General features: G+C 46.5%; 1 protein-coding gene across 4 annotated transcripts in view; it reads left to right on the plus strand.

The window, feature by feature from the left end:
- PTPN11 (protein tyrosine phosphatase non-receptor type 11) overlaps nt 1-20732 on the plus strand; it is a 94791-nt gene that overhangs the window by 23837 nt on the left and 50222 nt on the right. For all 4 annotated transcript variants that reach the window (XM_062182760.1, XM_062182761.1, XM_062182762.1 and 1 more), the window contains exons 2-5: nt 5225-5347; nt 14662-14856; nt 18690-18882; nt 20005-20121. In XM_062182760.1, coding sequence (XP_062038744.1) covers nt 5225-5347; nt 14662-14856; nt 18690-18882; nt 20005-20121 — 628 coding nt within the window. The remainder of the gene's footprint in view (nt 1-5224; nt 5348-14661; nt 14857-18689; nt 18883-20004; nt 20122-20732) is intronic.

The following is a 20732-nucleotide window of genomic DNA, read 5'->3' on the forward strand; positions in this document are numbered from 1 at the left end:
CACAATTCCAGTCCTTGTATATATTACAAAACAGCCTTAAAGGAAGAAGTGGCATCTTTTCTACAGTACTTAAGATACTCATTACAGAACTGAAAAGCAGTCTAACAGAAACAAAGGCTAGGTCTTCACAGCTGTTCTGGTTATTTTTAAATGTTTATTTTTATTTGTGGGGGGGGTAGAGAGGGAGAGAGAGAAAGAGAAAGAGATTGGTATTCTATCTGCTGGTTTACTCTTTAAATGTCCACGACAGCCTGGGCTGGGCCAGGCAGGCAGCAGGAATTTGGAACTCCATCCGGGCTTCCCACTTGAGTGGCAGGGATCCAAGTACTCGAGCCGTCATCTACTACCTCCTTAGACACTAGTTAGCAGGAAGCTGGAGTGGAGGTGGAACAGCCAGAACTTGAAACAGATACTCCAGTGTGAGATGTGGGCATCCCAGGCAGGGGCTTAAGGACTGCACAGGGTCCACCCCACTGTTGTTGTTCGAATATAATCCTGTTATGATTGGCAGTATCAGCATATACCTGACATCAGAGCTCTGTGTGTACTAGGTGCTCGGATGACTAGTAAGCAGCTCAGGTTTCACATGTACTGATTCCCACACATCTGGTTTTCCTCTCTCCACCTTTTCTGCATCCCTGTATACAGAACTTTCCATCTTCTAGTTGCCTAGGCAAAACCTAGGAGTTCTTCTTCTTCCCTCCTTTGCCATCTTATATAATTCATTAGCAGATCCTGTCGACTACTCTTAAAATATTTCTAGTCCAGCTGCTTCACACCATTCCTATTGCTGCTGCCTGGGTACTTGGCATCATCATTTCTTGCCCAGTGGGGGTGTTTTGACTGATCTGGATGCTTTTCTGTGTTCTTATACAGTAGCTTGAAGGATCATTTAAAAAAGCAGGGGGGCCTGTGCCGTGGTGCAGTAGGTTAATCCTCCGCCTGCGGTGCCAGCATCCCATATGGGCACCAGTTCTTGTCGCAGCTGCTTCACTTCCAATCCAGCTCTCTGCTGTGGCCTGGGAAAGCAGTAGAAGATGGCCCAATTGCTTGGACCCCTGCACCTGCATGGGAGACCCAGAAGAAGCTCCTGGCTCCTGGCTTTGGATTAGCCCAGTGCTGGCCTTTGCAGCCATTTGGGGAGTGACCAGCAGATGGAAGATCTTTCTCCCTGTCTCCCCATCTCACTGTCTGTAACTTTACCTCTCAAATAAATAATAAATAAAATTTAAGCAAGAAAACAAACAAACAAAAAAAAAAAAATCAGAGGGGTTGACGCCGTGGCATAGTAGGCTAAGTTTCCACCTGTGGTGCCGGCATCCCATATGGCGCTGGTTCATGTCCTGGCTGCTCCTCTTCCTATCCAGCTCTCTGCTTATGGCCTGGGTAAACATCAGAGGATGTCCCACGTACTTGGGCCCCTGAACCCACAGGGAAGACCCAGAAGAAGCTCTTGGCTCCTGGCTTTGGATCGGCTTAGCTCTGGCCATTGTGACCATTTGCAAAGTAAACCAGCAGATGGAAGACCTTTCTCTCTGTCTTCCTCTCTGCCTCTCAAATAAAATCTAAAAATCAAAACAAAATAAAACAAAAATCAGGGAGGGAGAAGGAGAGAGGGAATATGATTATATTAGAATTGTATCTACCGGCCAGCGCCGCGGCTCAATAGGCTAATCCTCCGCCTGCAGTGCCGGCACCTCGGGTTCTAGTCCCAGTCAGGGCGCCAGACTCTATCCCGGTTGCCCCTCTTCCAGTCCAGCTCTCTGCTGTGGCCTGGGAGTGCAGTGGAGGGTGGCCCAGGTCCTTGGGCCCTGCACCCGCGTGGGAGACCAGGAGAAGCACCTGGCTCCTGGCTTTGGATCAGTGCAGTGTGCCGGCCGCAACGCGCTGGCTATAGCAGCCACTTGGGGGGTGAACCAACGGAAAAAGGAAGACCTTTCTCTCTGTCTCTCTCTCTCTCTCACTGTCCACTCTGCGCTGTTCCGATGGCAGGAGCCAGGTGCTTATCCTGGTCTCCCATGGGGTGCAGAGCCCAAACACTTGGGCCATCCTCCACTGCACTCCCTGGCCACAGCAGAGAGCTGGCCTGGAAGAGGGGCAACCGGGACAGGATCGGTGCCCCGACCGGGACTAGAACCCGGTGTGCCGGCGCCGCAAGGCGGAGGATTAGCCTGTTGAGCCACGGCGCTGGCCATGGCTGGAGATCTTTGACTGTAATAAATCTTGCTTTTTAAAATCTCAAAAAAAATAAAAAAAAAAATAAAAAAAAAGGGTTCGTATTTGTGGTGGTGGTGTTGTGAGTGGCGACTTCACCTGCTGTGTCCCCGCCCCAGCCCCTGTCTCCTGTCCCCTGCTTCAGGAGGTCAGGGAGTGCGTTTTACTGAATGCCCGGTCCTCAGTGCAGGATGTCTTCCTGTGCTGCGTGCTCGCTCGGTGTTGGTCGAATGAGTGAATCCAATGAGTGCTTCTCTTTCATTATCTAAGATATTCCTTTTCTTTTAAATCGTAGATATTCTTAAATAGCTTCACTGAGATACGGTTTCTGTCCCATACAATTCACCCATTTTAACTGTAAAATCCAGTGGTTAACAAACAGTACATTCATATTTGTGACGATCCCCACAATTTTAGGACATTTTCATCATCTCAGAAAGAAAGCCCTCCCTATTAGCTGTCTTGATCCCTCCCTTCCCTCCCCCACCGTAAGTAAGTGCTGTATCCTTTGGGTCTCTGTGGATGTGTTTGTTTTGAGCATTCCATATCAATGGAATCATATGATGTGTGGCCTCTTGTGTCTGGTCTTTGACGTGGCATTATGTTTTTGAGGCTGTTCTACGTTACTGCATGAAGCAGTACTTCATTCCTTTATACAAATTTTTAAAAATTTATTTTGAGTTTATTTGAAAGGTTGAGTCTCATACACACACGTACACGCACGTACACACACATACACATATGCACACACAAACACATCTTCCATCTGAGGTTCACTCCCCATTGCTCACAACAGAGCTAGGCCAGGCTGCATCAGGAGCTGGGTCTCTCTGGGTCTCCCATGTGGGTGGTATTGATCCAGGTGCTTGAGTGGTCACCCACTGCCTCCCAGGGTGTACATTGGCAGGAAGCTGGTTCATAAACAGAGTGGCCAGGACTGTAACCAGGCACTCTGATGCGGGGTGTGGGCATTGAAAGAGGCAACTTAATCACTGTGACAAATGCCCATCCCTCATTCCTTTTTCTGAATGTGTGACTTTTCAGTTTACCTTTTTTTTTTTTTTTAAGATTTATTTATTTGAGAGGCAGAGTTACAGACAGAGAGAGGAAGAGACAGAGAGAGGTCTTCCATCCTCTGGTTCACTTTCCAAATGACCGTGATGGCTAGAGTTGGATCAATCTGAAGCCAGGAGTCAGGAGCTTCTTCTGGGTCTCCCGTCTGGGTGCAGAGAGTGAACCATCGGATGGAAGACCTCTCTCTCTCTCTCTGTAACTCTGACTTTCTAATAAATAAATAAATCTTAGAAGAAGAAGAAGAAACCCTTGCCTAGGTCACAGAGCTAGCAAGTGGCAGAGCTCAATTCTGTTGGAGCAAGAGATTCTGACCATGTGCTGGCAGGCTGTGCTGGTTCTTGGAATAGGGCATGTGACAGCTCTTCACCCTTGCCTTCTCCCTCTCCTTCCCTGTTGTATAACACTTTAATCAGGCCAATGTTTAATGAGGAAGTTTCTTAGAAGTTCACTTGATTGTCCGTACCAGGACTCTACATTTAATGTTGACTTATGTTCGTGGGAGTATTTAAGAGTATTGAATTAGTCTGTAAAGATCCAGGATAATTGAGCTTTAGAAATTACTGTCTTTTTTTTTTTTTAAAATAATTTTATTTATTTATTTAGACAGGCAGAGTGGATAGTGAGAGAGAGAGACAGAGAGAAAGGTCTTCCTTTTTGCCGTTGGTTCACTCTCCAATGGCCGCTGTGGCCGGCGCATCGCGCTGATCCGAAGCCAGGAGCCAGGTGCCTCTCCTGGTCTCCCATGTGGGTGCAGGGCCCAAGCACCTGGGCCATCCTCCACTGCCTTCCTGGGCCACAGCAGAGAGCTGGCCTGGAAGAGGGGCAACCGGGACAGAATCTGGCACCCCAACCGGGACTAGAACCCGGTGTGCCGGTGCCGCAAGGCGGAGGATTAGCCTGTTAAGCCACGGCGCCGGCCAAGAAATTACTGTCTTAATACAAATCTTAGTAACTTTCAGGGTCCATGAAGGAACTTTTACTGGAAACTAGAGAGGACATCTCTGGAGTGAATGCCACTCATGATGGACTTAATCATTCTTGTTTGTGTTTTTTTAAAGCTTTATTTATTTATTTGAAAGGCAGAATGACAGACACAGAGAGCCAGAGAGAAAGAAAGATCTTCCATCTGCTATTTTATTCTACAAGTGCTTGCAACAACCTGCAGCCAGGAGTCAGGAACTCCTTCCGGGTCTCCCGCCTGCATGGCAGGGGCCCAGGTACCTGCTACCTCTTGGGATGCCCGTTAGCAGCAAGTTGGATTGGAAGTGGAGGGAATTGGCCATTTATCCAAGGAGCCAGTTCCTTTTATTGGAAAATCATTGTTGGAAACCAAGATAAAGGTGTTAGGTGTGTTGATTGCTTAAGGACGTCATTTTTTTTCTAAGCCCCTTCTGAAGGAGCACTAAGAAAAGTGTGTATGTGTCTTCATAAACACACACATACATACACAGAAGCATGCGTTTGAATTTCTGTGTCCAGATATCTATCTCCATATGTATGTTCAAAATTAGAGTTTGCATTGATACTTCCAATTCCAGTCTGACACCACAAAATTTACTCTGGTTTTCTCCATTTCCGTACTTGTATCTTCTCCAACATCGAGAAACTAAGAAGTTGATTTGTTGACTTATTTGCGCCATCTCATTTAGCGGGCTCAATTTCCTCACCACATGGGCTATCTTTTTGGGTCGGGCCCACCAGAGTACTGTCTCTATCCTCCCAGCTCATCCCACAGTGCTTCCAGGGTACCAGGTGCCTAACCAGAAGGCAGGGAGGGGTGGCAACCAAGGAGAAGGAGGGGCAGGGGCAGGCAAGCTCTTTGTGTTTTTGTCGGCTACCCCACTCACTCTTGGGGTGTCGTAGCTGTGCTGGTGTGGGAAGCAGTGCTTTGAGTTCTTTGTGCTTTATTGCTTTCTGTCTTTTTCCCTCTTTCCAGATGGTTTCACCCAAATATCACCGGTGTGGAGGCAGAAAACCTGCTGTTGACAAGAGGAGTTGATGGCAGTTTTTTGGCAAGGCCCAGTAAAAGTAACCCTGGAGACTTCACACTTTCCGTCAGGTAAGGTGGAAGTAAAAGATGATCCCGGGAATGTTTTCCAGGTAGGAAATTGTGGACAATTTGCTTCCCTTGCTTAGAGTTTGAAAGCGGGGGCCCCAGGCTCACAGGGCTTGTGGGGTGGCCTCCTGGGAGTGAGAAGCTGGGAATTCAGTGGAAGGGGCCGGTGGTGGGCATCTCTCCCTGCCCCGGCCTGGCCAGCCGAGTTTCCCACTGAGGAGGAGTTGGACAGACCAGACAGGTTCTGAAGGCACCCGTGCTTGATCCTGGTTCCTACATTTTTCCTTTCCTTGCCGTTGGTTCCTTCATGGGGAATACTTTCCAAGGGGTCCTTCAGATCACTTTCCTTTGTCAAGAAATAAAACACGACAGGAAGTTGTGGCCCCTTTGCTCCCCTGCCCAGTCCCCTTCCCCTCCCTCTTTCCCCAGAGGAAACCACCACCAAGGGGCTGGCACGGGGCCTTCCTGACCGCGTTTCTATTCTTGTACCGCATTTTCGTTGTGCAGGAATGACGTCGGAGGACTTGGAGAAGTTTACCCATAATGGAATTACAAGATACATTTATTTTACAGCAAAATTTTTTTTGAAATTCATGCATAGGAGGGATATTCAAAAAGCTCATGGACGATATGTATGATAACAATACTGCTTGGGTTGTGAACAGAATTTTGCACCAAAATCAACTTTTATCATTCATCTGTGTTTTCACCACCTTTAAAGTATCCTTATATGACGTTGCTTTGTGTGTTTTCAAAAATCACATAAATTGCTTCATTCATTTTATAACTGCCTCTTACCACTTTTTAAAATTCTGTACTCATACGTGCAGATGGAATTGTTAACTTTCATGGTTGTGTAACAGTCAAAAGATGTGACCATCTCAGTTTATTGGGATGGTCTCCTGGTGATGGATATTCAGTTATTTTCTGTTAGTTTTAGTTTTTGGTTTTTTTGTTTGTTTGTTTTTTGTTTTTGATAGGCAGAGTGGACAGTGAGAGAGAGAGACAGAGAGAAAGGTCTTCCATTTCCGTTGGTTCACCCCTCAATGGCCGCTGCGGCCGGTGTGCCGTGGCCGGCGCACTGTGCTGATCCGAAGTTAGGAGCCAGGTGCTTCTCCTGGTCTCCCATGCGGGTGCAGGGCCCAAGCACTTGGGCCATCCTCCACCGCACTCCCGGGCCACAGCAGAGAGCTGGACTGGAAGAGGAGCAACCGGGACAGAATCTGGCACCCTGACCGGGACTAGAACCAGATGTGCCAGCGCTGCAGGCGGAGGATTAGCCTAGTGAGCCGCAGCGCTGGCCTTGTTTTGTTTTGTTTCTTATGACAGGCAGAGTTAGTGGAGAGAGAGACAGAGAGAAAGGTCTTCCTTCTGTTGGTTCACCTCCCAAATGGCTGCTACGGCTGGCGCATTGCACCGATCCAAAGCCAGGAGCCAGGTGCTTCCTCCTGGTCTCCCATATGGGTACAGGGCCCAAGCACTTGGGCCATCCTCCACTGCACTCCCGGGCCACAGCAGAGAGCTGGCCTGGAAGAGGGGCAACCGGGATAGAATCCGGCACCCCAACTGGGACTAGAACCTGGTGTGCCGGAGCCGCAAGGCGGAGGATTAGCCTGTTAAGCCACGGCGCAGGCCATAGTTTTAGTTTTTTTAAGATTTATTTTTATTTATTTGAAAGGCAGAGTTACAAAGAGAGAGACAGAGAGAGAGAGAGAGAGAGGAGAAATCTTCCATTTACTGGTTCACTCCCCAAATGGCTGCAACAGCCGGGCCTAAGCCAGGCTGAATCCAGGAGCCTGGAGCTTCTTCCATGTCCCCCACATGTGTGCAGGGGCCCAAGGGCTTGGGCCATCTTCTACTGCTTTCCCAGGCCATAACAGAGAGCTGGAGCAGAAGTGGAACAGCCAGGACCTGAACCGATGCCCATGTGAGATGCTAGTACTGCAGGTGGAGGCTTAGCTTTCTATGCCACAGTGCTGGCCCTGCTCCTTTTTAGTTTTGAGTGTCACTGTGAACTTAAGGATGCTTTTTCTATTCTTTTTATCCAATATATGCTGACTTACTTTTTACAAGTTTTATGTATGCATGTAAGTATTTGAAAAGCAGAGTAACTGATAGAAACACACACACGGCTGCAACTACCAGGTCAGGGTCAGGCCAAAAGCAGGAGCCAGGGACTTCATTCTGGTGGCAGGGCCCTAAGTACTTGAGCTGTCATCCACTGCCATCCCAGGGATGTTAGTAGGGAGCTGGAGTGGAAGTGGAGCAGCCAGAGCTCACATGGTGCTCCCACGTGGGATGCATTACAGCTGAACCCACTGGTTCAGCTGTGGGATGCAGCTGAACCCACTGTACCGCAAAGCTGTCCCCCCTATTTTAACTTACTGGTAACATTATTCTTTTTGCTTGGCTTGCTCCAAATTTGGCCTATATCCTTACGACATGTCTCCAGTAGTCTGCATTCTTACTTGCTTTCCAGATCCATAAGATGTTTCTTGCAGTTTTTCTTTCCCAGGGCTAGAATCACGCATTTCTCACAGGAGCCTTGGTTATTGTAGGAGATCATATTTAGAAGCCAAGATCTTGGCCGGTGCCGTGGCTTAACAGGCTAATCCTCCGCCTTGCGGCTCCGGCACACCGGGTTCTAGTCCCAGTTGGGGCGCTGGATTCTATCCTGGTTGCCCCTCTTCCAGGCCAGCTCTCTGCTACGGCCCGGGAAGGCAGTGGAGGATGGCCCAAGTGCTTGGGCCCTGCACCTGCATGGGAGACCAGGAGAAGCACCTGGCTCCTGGCTTCGGATCAGCGCGATGCGCCGGCCGCAGCGACTATTGGAGGGTGAACCAACGGCAAAAAGGAAGACCTTTCTCTCTGTCTCTCTCTCTCACTGTCCACTCTGCCTGTCAAAAAAAAAAAAAAAAAAAAAAAAAAAAAAGAAGCCAAGATCTTGGTGCTTAATATGTTGGTGCTCCTGGGATGTTCTTGCTTCTAGACCCTTATTGTGGAAAAACCTTACTGTGGACCCTTACTGTGGAAATAAGTATATAGATATTTAACACCGAGCCTTTTTACTGGTGTTCCAGTTAAAGCCAGTGCCCTTCTCTTCCCCGTTCCGTACTTGTATCTGCCCTCTCATGTGAAGAGCTCCCTGCTGACGGGCATTGTGGGTTGAGTTGCAGCTTGGGAAACCCACATCTCCGGCCAGAGTGCCTGATGTTCTGCCCTTTAAAAGAACCAGTTTCCTGCTCATGTGCAACCTGAGAAACAGCAGGTGATTGCCCAAGTACTTGAGTCCCTGCACCATGTGAGAGCCCCAGATGGAATTCCTGGCTCTTGGCTTTGGCCTAGCCCAGGCCCTGCTGTTGCTGGCACTGGGGGAGTGAACCAGCAGATGGAAGATCTCTCCCTTTCTCTTTGTAACTCTGCCTTTCAAACAAATAAATAAATCTTAAAGAAAAAAACAAACAAACAAAAAAGCAAGCAAGCTCTGATTTCCAGCAGCATCCATAAGTGGCCACGTTTGCCCAAACTTCTCATACAAACTAGTTTCAGAATTGCTATACTACTATCATTTCTTTCTTTTTTAAAAAAATATTTATTTATTTGAAAGGCAGAGTTACAGAGAGGCAGAGCCAGAGAGAGGGAAAAAGAGAGCTATTCCATCCATTGGTTCACTCCTCAAATGGCTGGAGCTGAGCCAATCTGAAGCCAGGAGCCAGGAACTTCTGGGTCTCCCTTATGGGTACAGGGGCCCAAAGACTTGGGACATCTTTTGTTTTCCCAGGCCATAGCAGAGAGCTGGATTGGAAGTGGAGCAGCCAGGACTCAAACTGGTGTCCACATGGGATGCCAGCACTGCAGGCAATGGCTTTACCTGCTGTGCCACAGCACCGGCCCCACTATCATTTATTTTTAAATGTGTACTTTAAATTTTAATCGGCATATAATAAATGCACATATTTTTGGGATACAGTGTGGCATTTCAGTGCAGGGATACAATATGAAATGATCAGAGCAGGGTAATCGGCTCATCCATTACCTCAGATAGTTACCATTTCTTTGTGTTGGGAATATTACAAGTCCTCTGTTAGCTATTTTGCAATTTATAGTTAATTATTGTCAACTGTAGCTATCCTACTGTGCCATGGAATATTATGCATATTCAAGCCATCCAACTTTACCCTGTACCTACTTACCATCCTCACTCCATTCACCACTGTCTTTTTTTTTTTTTTTATTTGACAGGCAGAGTTAGACAGTGAGAGAGAGAGAGACAGAAAGGTCTTCCTTTTTCCGTTGGTTCACCCCCACATGGCCGCCAAGGCCGGCGTGCTGCAGCGATCTGAAGCCAGGATCACCACTGTCATTTCTAGTTACAGATTTGTTAAGTACAAGATTCCACTGGAGTCCTTTTGTTTTTATACTACGTCCTTCTAAGTGTAGACATTCAAAAGTTGCTGGAATTAATTTTTTGTGTAGTTATGAACTTACCTCACAGATTCCTTTCTTTCTGTTTACACACACACGCATACTCACACGCACGCACACACACACAGAGACCTTCCATCCACTGGTTCACTCCTCAGGTGGCTGCAACAGCTAGAGCTGAGCCAGGCCGAAGCCGAAAGTCTGGAACTCCATCCAGGTCTCCCACAAGGGTGCAGGGGCCCAAACACTTGGGCCATCTTCTGTTGCTTTCCCCAGGTTATTAACAGAGAGCAGGATCAGAAGTAGAACAGCTGGGACATGAACCAATGTTCATGTGAACTACTAGTGTTGCAGGCGGCAGCTTTACCCAGTGTGCCACAACGCTAGTCCCAAAAAAGTGTATTCTGAAAGATCTCACTTTTTTTTAAGATTTATTTATTTTGTTTTTGAAAAGATTATTTATCGCAAGTCAGAATTACACAGAGAGAGGAGAGGTAGAGAGAGGCAGAGAGAGAGAGAGGTCTTCCCGATGATTCACTCCCCAATTGGCTGCAACGACTGGAGCTGTGCTGATCTGGAGCCAGGAGCTTCCTCCAGGGCTCCCATGCGGGTGCAGGGGCCCAAGGACTTGGGCCATCTTCTGCTTTCCCAGGCCTTAGCAGAGAGCTGGATTGAAAGTAGAGCAGCCGGGTCTCGAACCAGCGCCCATATGGGATGCTGGCGCTTCAGGCTAGGGCATTAACCCACTGTCTTTCCCTCTATTTCTTTCAAATAAATAAATACTTTAAAATTTTAATTTTTTAAAGAGTTGTTTGAAAGGCAGAGAGAGAGAGAGAGCGAGAAAGAGAGAGAGAGAGAGAGAGAGGTCTTCCATCTGATGGTTCACTCCTCAATTGGCCGCATGGCTGGAGTTGCACCGATGCGAAGCTGCGCCTATCCGAAGCCGTGTCTATCTGAAGCCAGGAGCTTCTTCCGGGTCTCCCACGTGGGTGCAGGGACCCAAGGACTTGGGCCATCTTCCACTGCTTTCCCAGGCCATAGCAGAGAACTGGATTGGGAGTGAAGCAGCTGAGACTTGAACCGGTGCCCATATGGGACACTGCAGGCGGCAGCTCTACCTGCTACACCACAGCGCCAGCCCCAAGATCTCATTCTTGTCTTTACCCCTTGCACACTCTCTCCATCTCTCCTTGGAGGTAATCGTTTCTGCTAGTCTGATTCATCCTTCTGTGTCTCTTGTAAAAGGAACTAAGCAAATATGAGTTTTTTTTTTAATTTCCTTTTTTTTTAAGATTTATTTATTGAAAGTCGGAGTTACACAGAGAAAGGAGAGGCTGAGAGAGAGAGAGAGAGAGAGAGTCTTCCATCTGCTGGTTCACTCCCTGGATGGCCACAACGGCCGGAACTGTGCCGATCTGAAGCCAGGAGCCAGGAGCTTCTTTCCTGTCTCCCATGTGGGTGCAGGGGCCGAAGGACTTAGGCCATATTCTACTGCTATCCCGGGCCACAGCAGAGAGCTGGATCAGAAGTGGAGCAGCCAGGTCTCAAACTGGCGTCCATATGGGATGGCAGCACTTCAGGCCAGGGCATTAACCCGCTGTGCCACAGTGCCAGTCCCCAGTTATTTTCCTTTTACTTGTACACATGAAGCAGAATGTTGACTGTATTTCTTAGTAGTTTGCTTTTTTTTCATTTAAAGAATTCTTTCAGTGATCTCATCTCTAATCAGCTGCATAGCACTCTATTGTGTGAATATTTCAGGTCTGTATATAATCACCAACAGATGGGAATTTAGTTGTGTCAAATATTTGAAAATGATATATAGTGCCTCAAAGAATGTAATAACTGCTTGCACATGTTCTCTTGTGCTCTGGGAAATGTAACTTCAGAGTGAATTCGTGGGAGTGAGAGAGATGACTGGGACTGGAGTAAAGTACGGGTTTTTCCAAATTCTCCATAGTGGTTGGACCACTGTGCAAGCTTTTCATTATCAGTCACTAATCTGTGAGGCGAGAAATGGAATCTTGGGAAATTTTAATTTTCACTTATCTTATGATTGAACCTGAACTTTTTTTCAGAAGTGGAAAGGCTGTCTGTAATCTCTGGTGAACTCTCTCAGAACCAGTGCTTTGAATGACCCTGCCAGACCTCCACCAGTTCCCTTTCCATAGATATGTTTCTTTTGTATGTATGCTCAGTAGTGGAATTGTTGATCATCAATATTCTCTTAATGGTCAAAATTGTCTCTGTAGTAATACTAAGAATTGTAAAAATTTAGAATCACCATCACATTGGTAAATAATTCAGTCAACCTCCATCAGTTTGGAAATGAATGAGTTAAGGTTAATTCTTGTCCGTTTTTGTTTCACTTACATTTAATATTTATTTGGTACCTTGAATTAATAAAATCTTACTTCTGACACACACACACACACACACGAATATCTCTTATCCAAAATACTTGAGATGAGAAGTGTTTCAGATTTTTGCATATTTTGGAAAAAAAAAATATATATGTAATGAGATATCTTGGGGATGGTTCCTAAGTCTGTAAACACAAAATTGATTTGTGTTTTATATACACTTTACATAAAAAAGACTGAGGGTAATTTTATGTAATATTTTTAGTGAGCCTGTATTTTAAAATTTTTAAAAAATTTTATTTATTTGAAAGGCATAGTTACACACGGAGAGGAAGAGACAGAGGAAGAGAGAGAGAGAGATACCTTCCATCTGCTGATTCACTCCCCAAATGGCTGTGGTGGTCAGGGCTGGACCAGGCTGATTCCAGGCACCAAGAATTCAATCCGCGGTTCTCCCATGTGGGTGGCAGGGATCTAAGTACTTGGATCATCTTCTGTTACCTTCCCAGGTACACTAGAAGGGAGCTGGATCAGAAGTAGAGCAGCAAGGACTTGCACTGGCACTCTGATATGGGATGCTGGTGTCCCGGAAGGCCAGCTTAACCTACTGTGCTACATTGCTATCCTGAGTCTGTGGTTTTTTTTTTTTTTTTTTAAAGATTTATTTTTTTTTTTTAAAGATTTATTTTATTTATTTGAAAGGCACAGTTACAGGGAAAGGGAGAGAGAGAAAGAGAGAAAGAGAAAGAGAGAGAGAAAGAAAGAAAAGTCTTCCAGCTGCTGATTCACCCCCCAAATGTCCACAATGGCTGGAGCTGAGCCCATCCAAAGCCAGGAACCAGGAGGTTCTTTGAAGTCTCCATGTTGGTGCAGGGGCCTAAGGACTTGGGCCATCTTCCACTGTTTTCCCAGGTGCATTAGCAGGGAGATGGGTTGGAAGTGGAGCATCTGGGACTTGAACCATTGCCTATATGGGATGCTGGCACTGCAGGCTAGTACCACAATGGTGACCCTATGAGCCTGTATTTTTTAAAAAGTGATTTATTTATTTATTTGAAAGGCAGGGTGACATAGAGAGAGGGAGAGACAGACAGAAAGAGATCTTCCATCTAGCGATTCATTCCCCAAATGCCCACAACAACTGGGCTGGGCCAGGCCAAAGCCAGGAACCAGGAACTCAATCTGGGTCTCCCACATAGGTAACAGGGACCCAAGAATTTGAGTCATTGCCTGCTGCCTCCCAGGGTTCATACCAGCAGGAAGCTGGATTGGAAGTGAAGCAGAACTTGAATCCAGGTACTCTGATGTGGAATACATGCTTCCCAAGCGGTGGCTTAACTGCTGCACCAAAATGCTTGTCTCTTTTTGAGACAGACATTCTTGTATAAGTGTTTTTTTTTTTTTTTAGTATATATTTTCAAAAATTTATTTATTTGGTAGAGTTACAGACAGTGAGAGGGGGAGACAGAGAGAAAGGTCTTCCATTCACTGATTCACTCCCCAAATGGCTGCAATGGCCAGAGCTGAGCTGATCCGAAGCTAGGAACTAGGAGCTTCTTCCAGGTCACCCATGCAGATGCAGGGGACCAGGCACTTAGGCCATCTTCTGCTGCTTTCCCAGGCCATTGCAGAGAGCTGGATTGGAAGAGGAGCAGTTGGGGCTCGAACTGGCACCCATGTGGGATGCTGGCACTGCAAGTGGAGGATTAACCTACTGTGCCACAGTGCCGACCCCGTATAAGTGCTTTGATGCTAAATAATGTCATTTCTTTTTAGTAAAATACTTGGGACTTGTATTAGTCAACTTTTAGCTGCTTTAACTGGTATACTAAAAATAACTTCTGGGGAAGATAGAAGGTTTATTTTGGCTTAAAGATTCACAGGTCAAGATTGGTTGCTCCTTTGGTCTGGTGTGTGATGTGAATGGTGGTGACAGAAGTTGTGTGGTGATCCAGGAAGCAGAGAGACAAAGAGCGCACACCTTTCTTCTGCCCTCTAAGTTGAATCTCTTTTTAAGCTGCCGTGGTTGAACCACGGGCTCCACCCTAGCAGCGTAACCCAGTCCAATTCAGTTGCTTCCCAAAGGCCCATCTTCTGATACAAACTGAATCTAACCTCCATCCTTGATCCATGATCCATTGATCTGTTAACCATTAACATAAGAAAGTTTTGGGATTTGAATGTTGGCATGAGTTTGCGGAATGAAACAGGTGGATTTGCTGGATAATAAGGTGTTACTGTAATTAGATGTGTCCTTGATTACTGATGAGAATAATTATTGTCACTTTGATAGGTCGATCATTCAAAGTAGAAGACCTACAAGGTACAGAAACTAAAGAGCAAAGCCTTTCACATGGAGACAGTGGACTGTGGCCATTTTGCCCATTGCATTTGTTACAGTGAAGGAGGAAATCCATTCTTCCCTTGGGTTCATCTCAACATTTGGGTGAAGTCTGACATCGAACATGAGATACATTTTTACTAGTCTAACTCTTTGTTTCTCCCTTCCTTTCCAATGGACTATTTTAGAAGAAATGGAGCTGTCACCCACATCAAGATTCAGAACACTGGTGATTATTATGACCTCTATGGCGGGGAGAAGTTTGCCACTTTGGCTGAGCTGGTTCAGTATTACATGGAACACCATGGGCAGCTGAAGGAGAAGAATGGAGATGTGATTGAGCTCAAGTACCCTCTGAACTGCGCAGATCCTACCTCTGAACGGTCAGTGACGTTTTAGGGACACAGAATCTGTGTCACTCCTGTGCCATGCGTGCCATGCTAGTGCAGTATGGTGAGTTGTGTGTGACTCACCGACTCCAAAGGCTGGTGTCTGTTTCTCAGTGAAAATGTTACTAAAGTAAGAAGAGTAGTATCAAGTGATTCTCAGACTGACCTTGCCTTGCAGAAGCTTGATAAAGCGTTGCTTGGACTCACTTTGCAGGGTCTCACGCTGTTCCTGTACATACTTGGCACATGCAGTACTTCTAAGCTTTGTTGAACTTCAGTTGAAAATCTTTGAGGGTAATGAGAGGAAGACGCATGGTCATGGAGACACCAGAATAGCAGCAGCTCTCTGGGGTGGCTCCTGACCAGCTATTCAGCAGTCCACCAACAGATGTCAGCTGAAGCCCAGAAGTGGAAAGGCAGAGAACTCGGAGGGTCAGCTTTGTCATCCATTCTTTTCACGTTATATCCACGAGTGTGGGAAGAGCCTTATTTAACGGGAACTGCATTATGTTAGAGATCTTTCCCTGGTGTGGGAACCAGGTGATGAGAGCTGGGGCCTGACTGACTTGTATGTCTCATACTGGGTTTCTACATCCCCAGCTGCCTCTGATTCAGCACAGGTTCAGGGTCTGCTACTGAGTTTGTCTGTCTGTATCTGCAGGTGTGGTTTTTTTTTTCAGCCTTACATCATTACATCAGTGCTGTTCATGTGCTAATAATTTGTTTCTGACTTCCCCCGCAGCTTCCAGCCGGAGGCTGGCGGCCAGCTCTGTGGTTTCTACACTGCACTCTTTCCAGTTGAGTGTGGAGGAGAAAGAACTCAGAGACCTTTCCGTTAGTGATGGACTGTTAGCATAACCCGCCTCGGTCATGCTTGCTTTCCTACTGAGGTCCTGAGGGGAAAGGCCCATTGCCTACGTGACTATGTGAAGATGCTTCCCATAACAACTTAGAGCAGTGTTGGCTCAAAGTCTGTCCTCGAATGACCTTTGGCGGCCTACATCAGGACTCTGTGGCCTGCTGGCTAAGCCTATAGATTTTTGGGTCCATTCGGACTTAAATGTATTAATTGATGACTCTGATTATGGGGTGTGAGAATTCACATTTTTTTAAAAAAGTTTTATTTATTTTTTTGAAAATCAGAGTTACACAGAGAGAGAAGGAGAGGCAGAGAGAGAGAGAGAGAGAGAGAGAGAGAGAGTTCCATCTGCTGAGAGAGAGAAAGAGAGAGTCTTCCATCTGCTGGTTCACTCCCCAGTTGGCCACAACAGCCAGAGCTGTGCCAATCTGAAGCCAGGAGCTTCTTCCGGGTCTTCCCACATGGGTGCAGGGGCCCAAGGATTTGGGCCATCTTCCACTGCTTTCCCAGGCCATAGCAGAGAGCTGGATTGAAAGTGGAGCAACTGGGACTCTAACCGGCACCCATATGGGATGCCACCACTGCAGGCAGCAGCTTTGCCCACTACACCACAGTACCAGCCCCGAGAATTCACATTTTTAACAAAATCTGTCACACCTACTCCAAGTCTTAGTGTGCATTGAAATTTAAAATGATAGTCCTCTATATAGCCCACAGACATGATAGCTAATATGGAGGTTATTCAAGTATAGATTGGAAATACGGAAAAATTCAGAATGTTTGAATTAATTTATAATGAAGAGCTTTTTTAATCTTCAATAAAGCAATGGCAAATGCTCAAAATGATTTTCTGTCTCTGTCACAACTTTAAGCATATTTATTTATTTGAAAGATAATCACACAAAAGAGAATGAATCTACTGTCCTTTGGTTCACTACCCAAGTTCCTACAACAGCCAAGATTAGGCCAGGCTGAAGCCAGGAACACAATCCCATTTTGGTGACACAGACTGAACTTCTTCTTCTTTTTTTTTAAGATTTATTTATTTATTTCAACGTCAGAATTACACATATAGAGAGAGAGAGTCCTCCATTCGATGGTTTACTCCCCAGTTGGACACAATGGCCAGAGCTGTGCCTATCCGAAGCCAGGAGCCAGAAACTTCTTCCAGGTCTCCTACATGGGTGCAGGGGCCCAAGGACTTGGGCCATCTTCTACTGCTTTCCCAGGCCATAGCAGAGAGCTGGGTTGGAAGTGGAGCAGCTGGGTCTCTAACCGGCGCCCATATGGGATGCCGGAGCTTCAGGCCAGCCCTGAGACTCAACTTCTTGAGTGATCACCGACTGCCTCCCAAGGTGTGCATTAGCAGGAAGGTGGAATTGAAGTGGAGCTAGGACTCAGGCCCAGATGCTTTGATATGGGATGCAGGCATCCCAAGTGGTATTCCTACTGCTGTGCCAAATGCCTGCCCCTGCAGTGTTTTATTATAACTTCCTTATATGGCTATGATGGAATAATTGGTCTTTTAAGAGTGGGCAATCAAAAAGGGCAAATTGCATCTTTAAAAAATTAGAGATTTGGGGCCGGCACTGTGGTGCAGTAGGTTAATGCCCTGGCCTGAAGCGCCAGCATCCCATAAGGGCGCCGATTCTGGTCCCGGCTGCTCCTCTTCTGACTCAGCTTCTCCTATGGCCAGGGAAAGCAGTAGAAGATGGCCCAAATCCTTGGGCCCCTGTACCCACGTGGGAGACTTGATAGAGGCTCCTGGCTCCTGGCTCCTGGCTCCTGGCTTTGTATGGGCGCAGCTCTGGCCACTGTGGCCAATTGGGGAGTGAACCATCAGATGGAAGACCTCTCTCTCTCTCTCTCTCTCTCTCTCTCTCTGCCTCTCCTCTCTCTGTGTAACTCTGACTTTCAAGTAAATAAATAAATCTTTTTAAAAAATGAGAGATTTAATTGAAAAATTGGAAGACATTTGTCTTCAAATGACTGTGGGCTCTTTTAAAAAGTTGAGTGGTCATTGTAACATCTTTGTCATTTTCCTGTGTTCTTGGACTGCGAGTTCTGTCTTATGTGGGATTGATCAGTCCCTTGCAGGGACTAATTCTTAACTGTCTTAGGAGAGCTGACTGTATATGGTAGTTTGTTTGATTGATTGATTGATTGCTATTTCTTTGACATTTATATAAACTTTCTTTTTTTTTTTTTAAACACTTTTTTTTTTTTTTTTGACAGGCAGAGTGGACAGTGAGAGAGAGACAGAGAGAAAGGTCTTCCTTTTGCCGTTGGTTCACCCTCCAATGGCCGCCGCGGTAGTGCGCTGCGGCCGGCGCACCGCGCTGTTCCGATGGCAGGAGCCAGGTGCTTATCCTGGTCTCCCATGGAGTGCAGAGCCCAAACACTTGGGCCATCCTCCACTGCACTCCCTGGCCACAGCAGAGAGCTGGCCTGGAAGAGGGGCAACCGGGACAGGATCGGTGCCCCGACCGGGACTAGAACCCGGTGTGCCGGCGCCGCAAGGCGGAGGATTAGCCTGTTGAGCCACGGCGCCGGCCCTATATAAACTTTCTATATAATCTGCCATGCAGTGTCATGTGCCATGCTTAAAAATCATTTCAGTAACGAGAAGGAAGCTTTCCAGGAACTTTGTATCCAGAACATACGTGTGGGATGATCATATGAAATCATAGATAGGATCTGCAAAATATCATATAAAATTGCAAGACCAAGCCAGTTAATCCAGTGGCATACTGTCTTGAGTAAGGAAAACGTAGTGAGGCTAGAAATTCTGCCTGTGAATGAATGAATGAATGAATGAGTGAGTGAATGAATTAATAAGGCAGGGGTCCTCACCTGGGGTGTTACTCTGCAGGAAACGTTAGCAGTGACTGGAGTATTGACGGTAGTTTTAGAAAAGAATGTTGTGACCAGGCAGTGGAACTCAATTTGTTTTCATTCTTAAAACCAGGTGGTTTCATGGGCACCTCTCTGGGAAAGAAGCAGAGAAATTATTGACTGAGAAAGGAAAACATGGCAGTTTCCTGGTCCGCGAGAGCCAGAGCCACCCTGGAGATTTTGTTCTCTCTGTCCGCACTGGCGACGACAAGGTGGAGAGCAATGACGGCAAGTCCAAGGTGACCCACGTCATGATTCGCTGTCAGGTAATGCTGCGCCTGGCCTGCAGGGCTGCAAACGGTCGCCCTGGGGGGATTTTTCACCTGCGAGGAGACAGATGCTGTGCGGCCCAGGTCAGCGTTTCTGCGCTCATGTAGTCAAGGGCGTCTGCACTTCTGGTATGTTGGTTGTAATCGTTTCAGGATTTCAAAACTCTTTTGAATTATTTACTTCCAGGTTATCTCTGGCAGATTAAATCAAGCCTAACAACCCCCACCTCCCCCGTGATGGGAATGTTGAGATCTACTCTTTTAGCAAATTCAAGTCTGACAAGGCGCTGTTACTAACTGTGGCCGCTGTGCTTCCCCGTCACGCCGAAAGCTTGTGCACTCTGGCCAGCACCGCCCCTTCTCCCCAGCCCCTGGTGACCATTGTGCTGCGCTGTGTCACCATGAGTTTGTTGTGAGTGAGCTCATGTAGTGTTTGCCTTTCTTTCCTGGCTTTTTACACTTATGTAATGTCTGCAAGTATAATGTTGTCACAGATGTCAAGATTTTTGCCCCCTCCCGCCTTTTTATGGCTGAATAATTTCCAGTGTTTGTGCATGCACACAAATACATACACATACCACATTTTAAAATAAAGATTTATTTATTATTTGAGAGGTAGAGTTACAGAGAGAGAGAGAGAGAGAAAGAGAGTGAGAGCGAGAGAGAGGGAGAGAGAGAGAGAGAGAGAGGGAGAGACAGAGAGAAAGGTCTTCCATCCACTGGTTTACTCCCCAAATGGCTGCAATGGCTGGAGCTGGGTCGATCTGAAGCCAAGAGCCAGGAGCTTCTTCCGGGTCTCCTGTGTGAGTGAAGAGGTCCAAGCACTTGGGCCATCTTTCGCTGCTTTCACAGGCTATAGCAGAGAGCTGGATCGAAAGAAGAGCAGCCAGGACTTGAACCGGCAACCATATGGGATGCCAACGCCACAGGCGGAAGCTTTGCTTTCTGTCCCACAGCACCGCTCCCCCCGCCCCACCTACGTTTTTATTCATTTGTTGCTGGACATGTAGGTTGTTTCTGTATCCCATCTGTTGTAGATATTGCTGCCGTGAACACAGGAATGCAGGAAGCACAATAGTTAAACACAAAGGTAATACAGCCATCTTTTTGTCTTGAAAGGAACTGAAATACGATGTTGGTGGAGGAGAGCGGTTTGATTCTCTGACAGATCTGGTGGAGCATTACAAGAAAAACCCCATGGTAGAAACGTTGGGCACAGTGCTACAACTGAAGCAGGTAAGTGGATCCGAAAGCTACAGCTCCTTCTCCTTTTAGAGTTTTGAAACTCCAATTTAGAGTTTTCCGAACTTATAGAGGTAGACAGAGTAGCGCTGTCAACCTCCGTGTGTTCATTCTCCAGCCTCGATTGTAACTGATTCATCAATCCTTCCTTCTGTGTGCTGTGTTCACTGGCCACCTCCATGGTGTCTGGAAACAAAGTCCAGATGTTGTGGAATTCCACTGGTGTCTGTGAAGAGCCCGATGGTTTTAAAGGAAGCTTTCAGCATGGCTTCACCCTGGGTTGTTGTTAGGTGACCACGTGGACATTAAAGTTGTTGCTATTTTGGAGTTCACCCTTATGTCAGTGGCAGATGATAGAATTTTTCAAACTAATGTTGTGGTCTATTTATAAAGAAAAACAGGATTGAATTTTTATCAGCAGAATAATGTGTGTGTGGAATTGAAGAAAGTTTCTTTTCCTAGCAGCACAGAAGAGAAGGTGAAACTGTATTTGAAAACTTAAATAAATTATTATTTATTTTCATTTTATTTGAAAGACAGAGAGACAGAGAGAAGGCTTCTATCTGCTGATTCCCTCCCCAATGGGCACAACACTCAGGACTGGG

The sequence above is a fragment of the Lepus europaeus genome, chromosome 23 (assembly GCF_033115175.1).
Source record: "Lepus europaeus isolate LE1 chromosome 23, mLepTim1.pri, whole genome shotgun sequence".
NCBI lineage: Eukaryota > Metazoa > Chordata > Mammalia > Lagomorpha > Leporidae > Lepus > Lepus europaeus.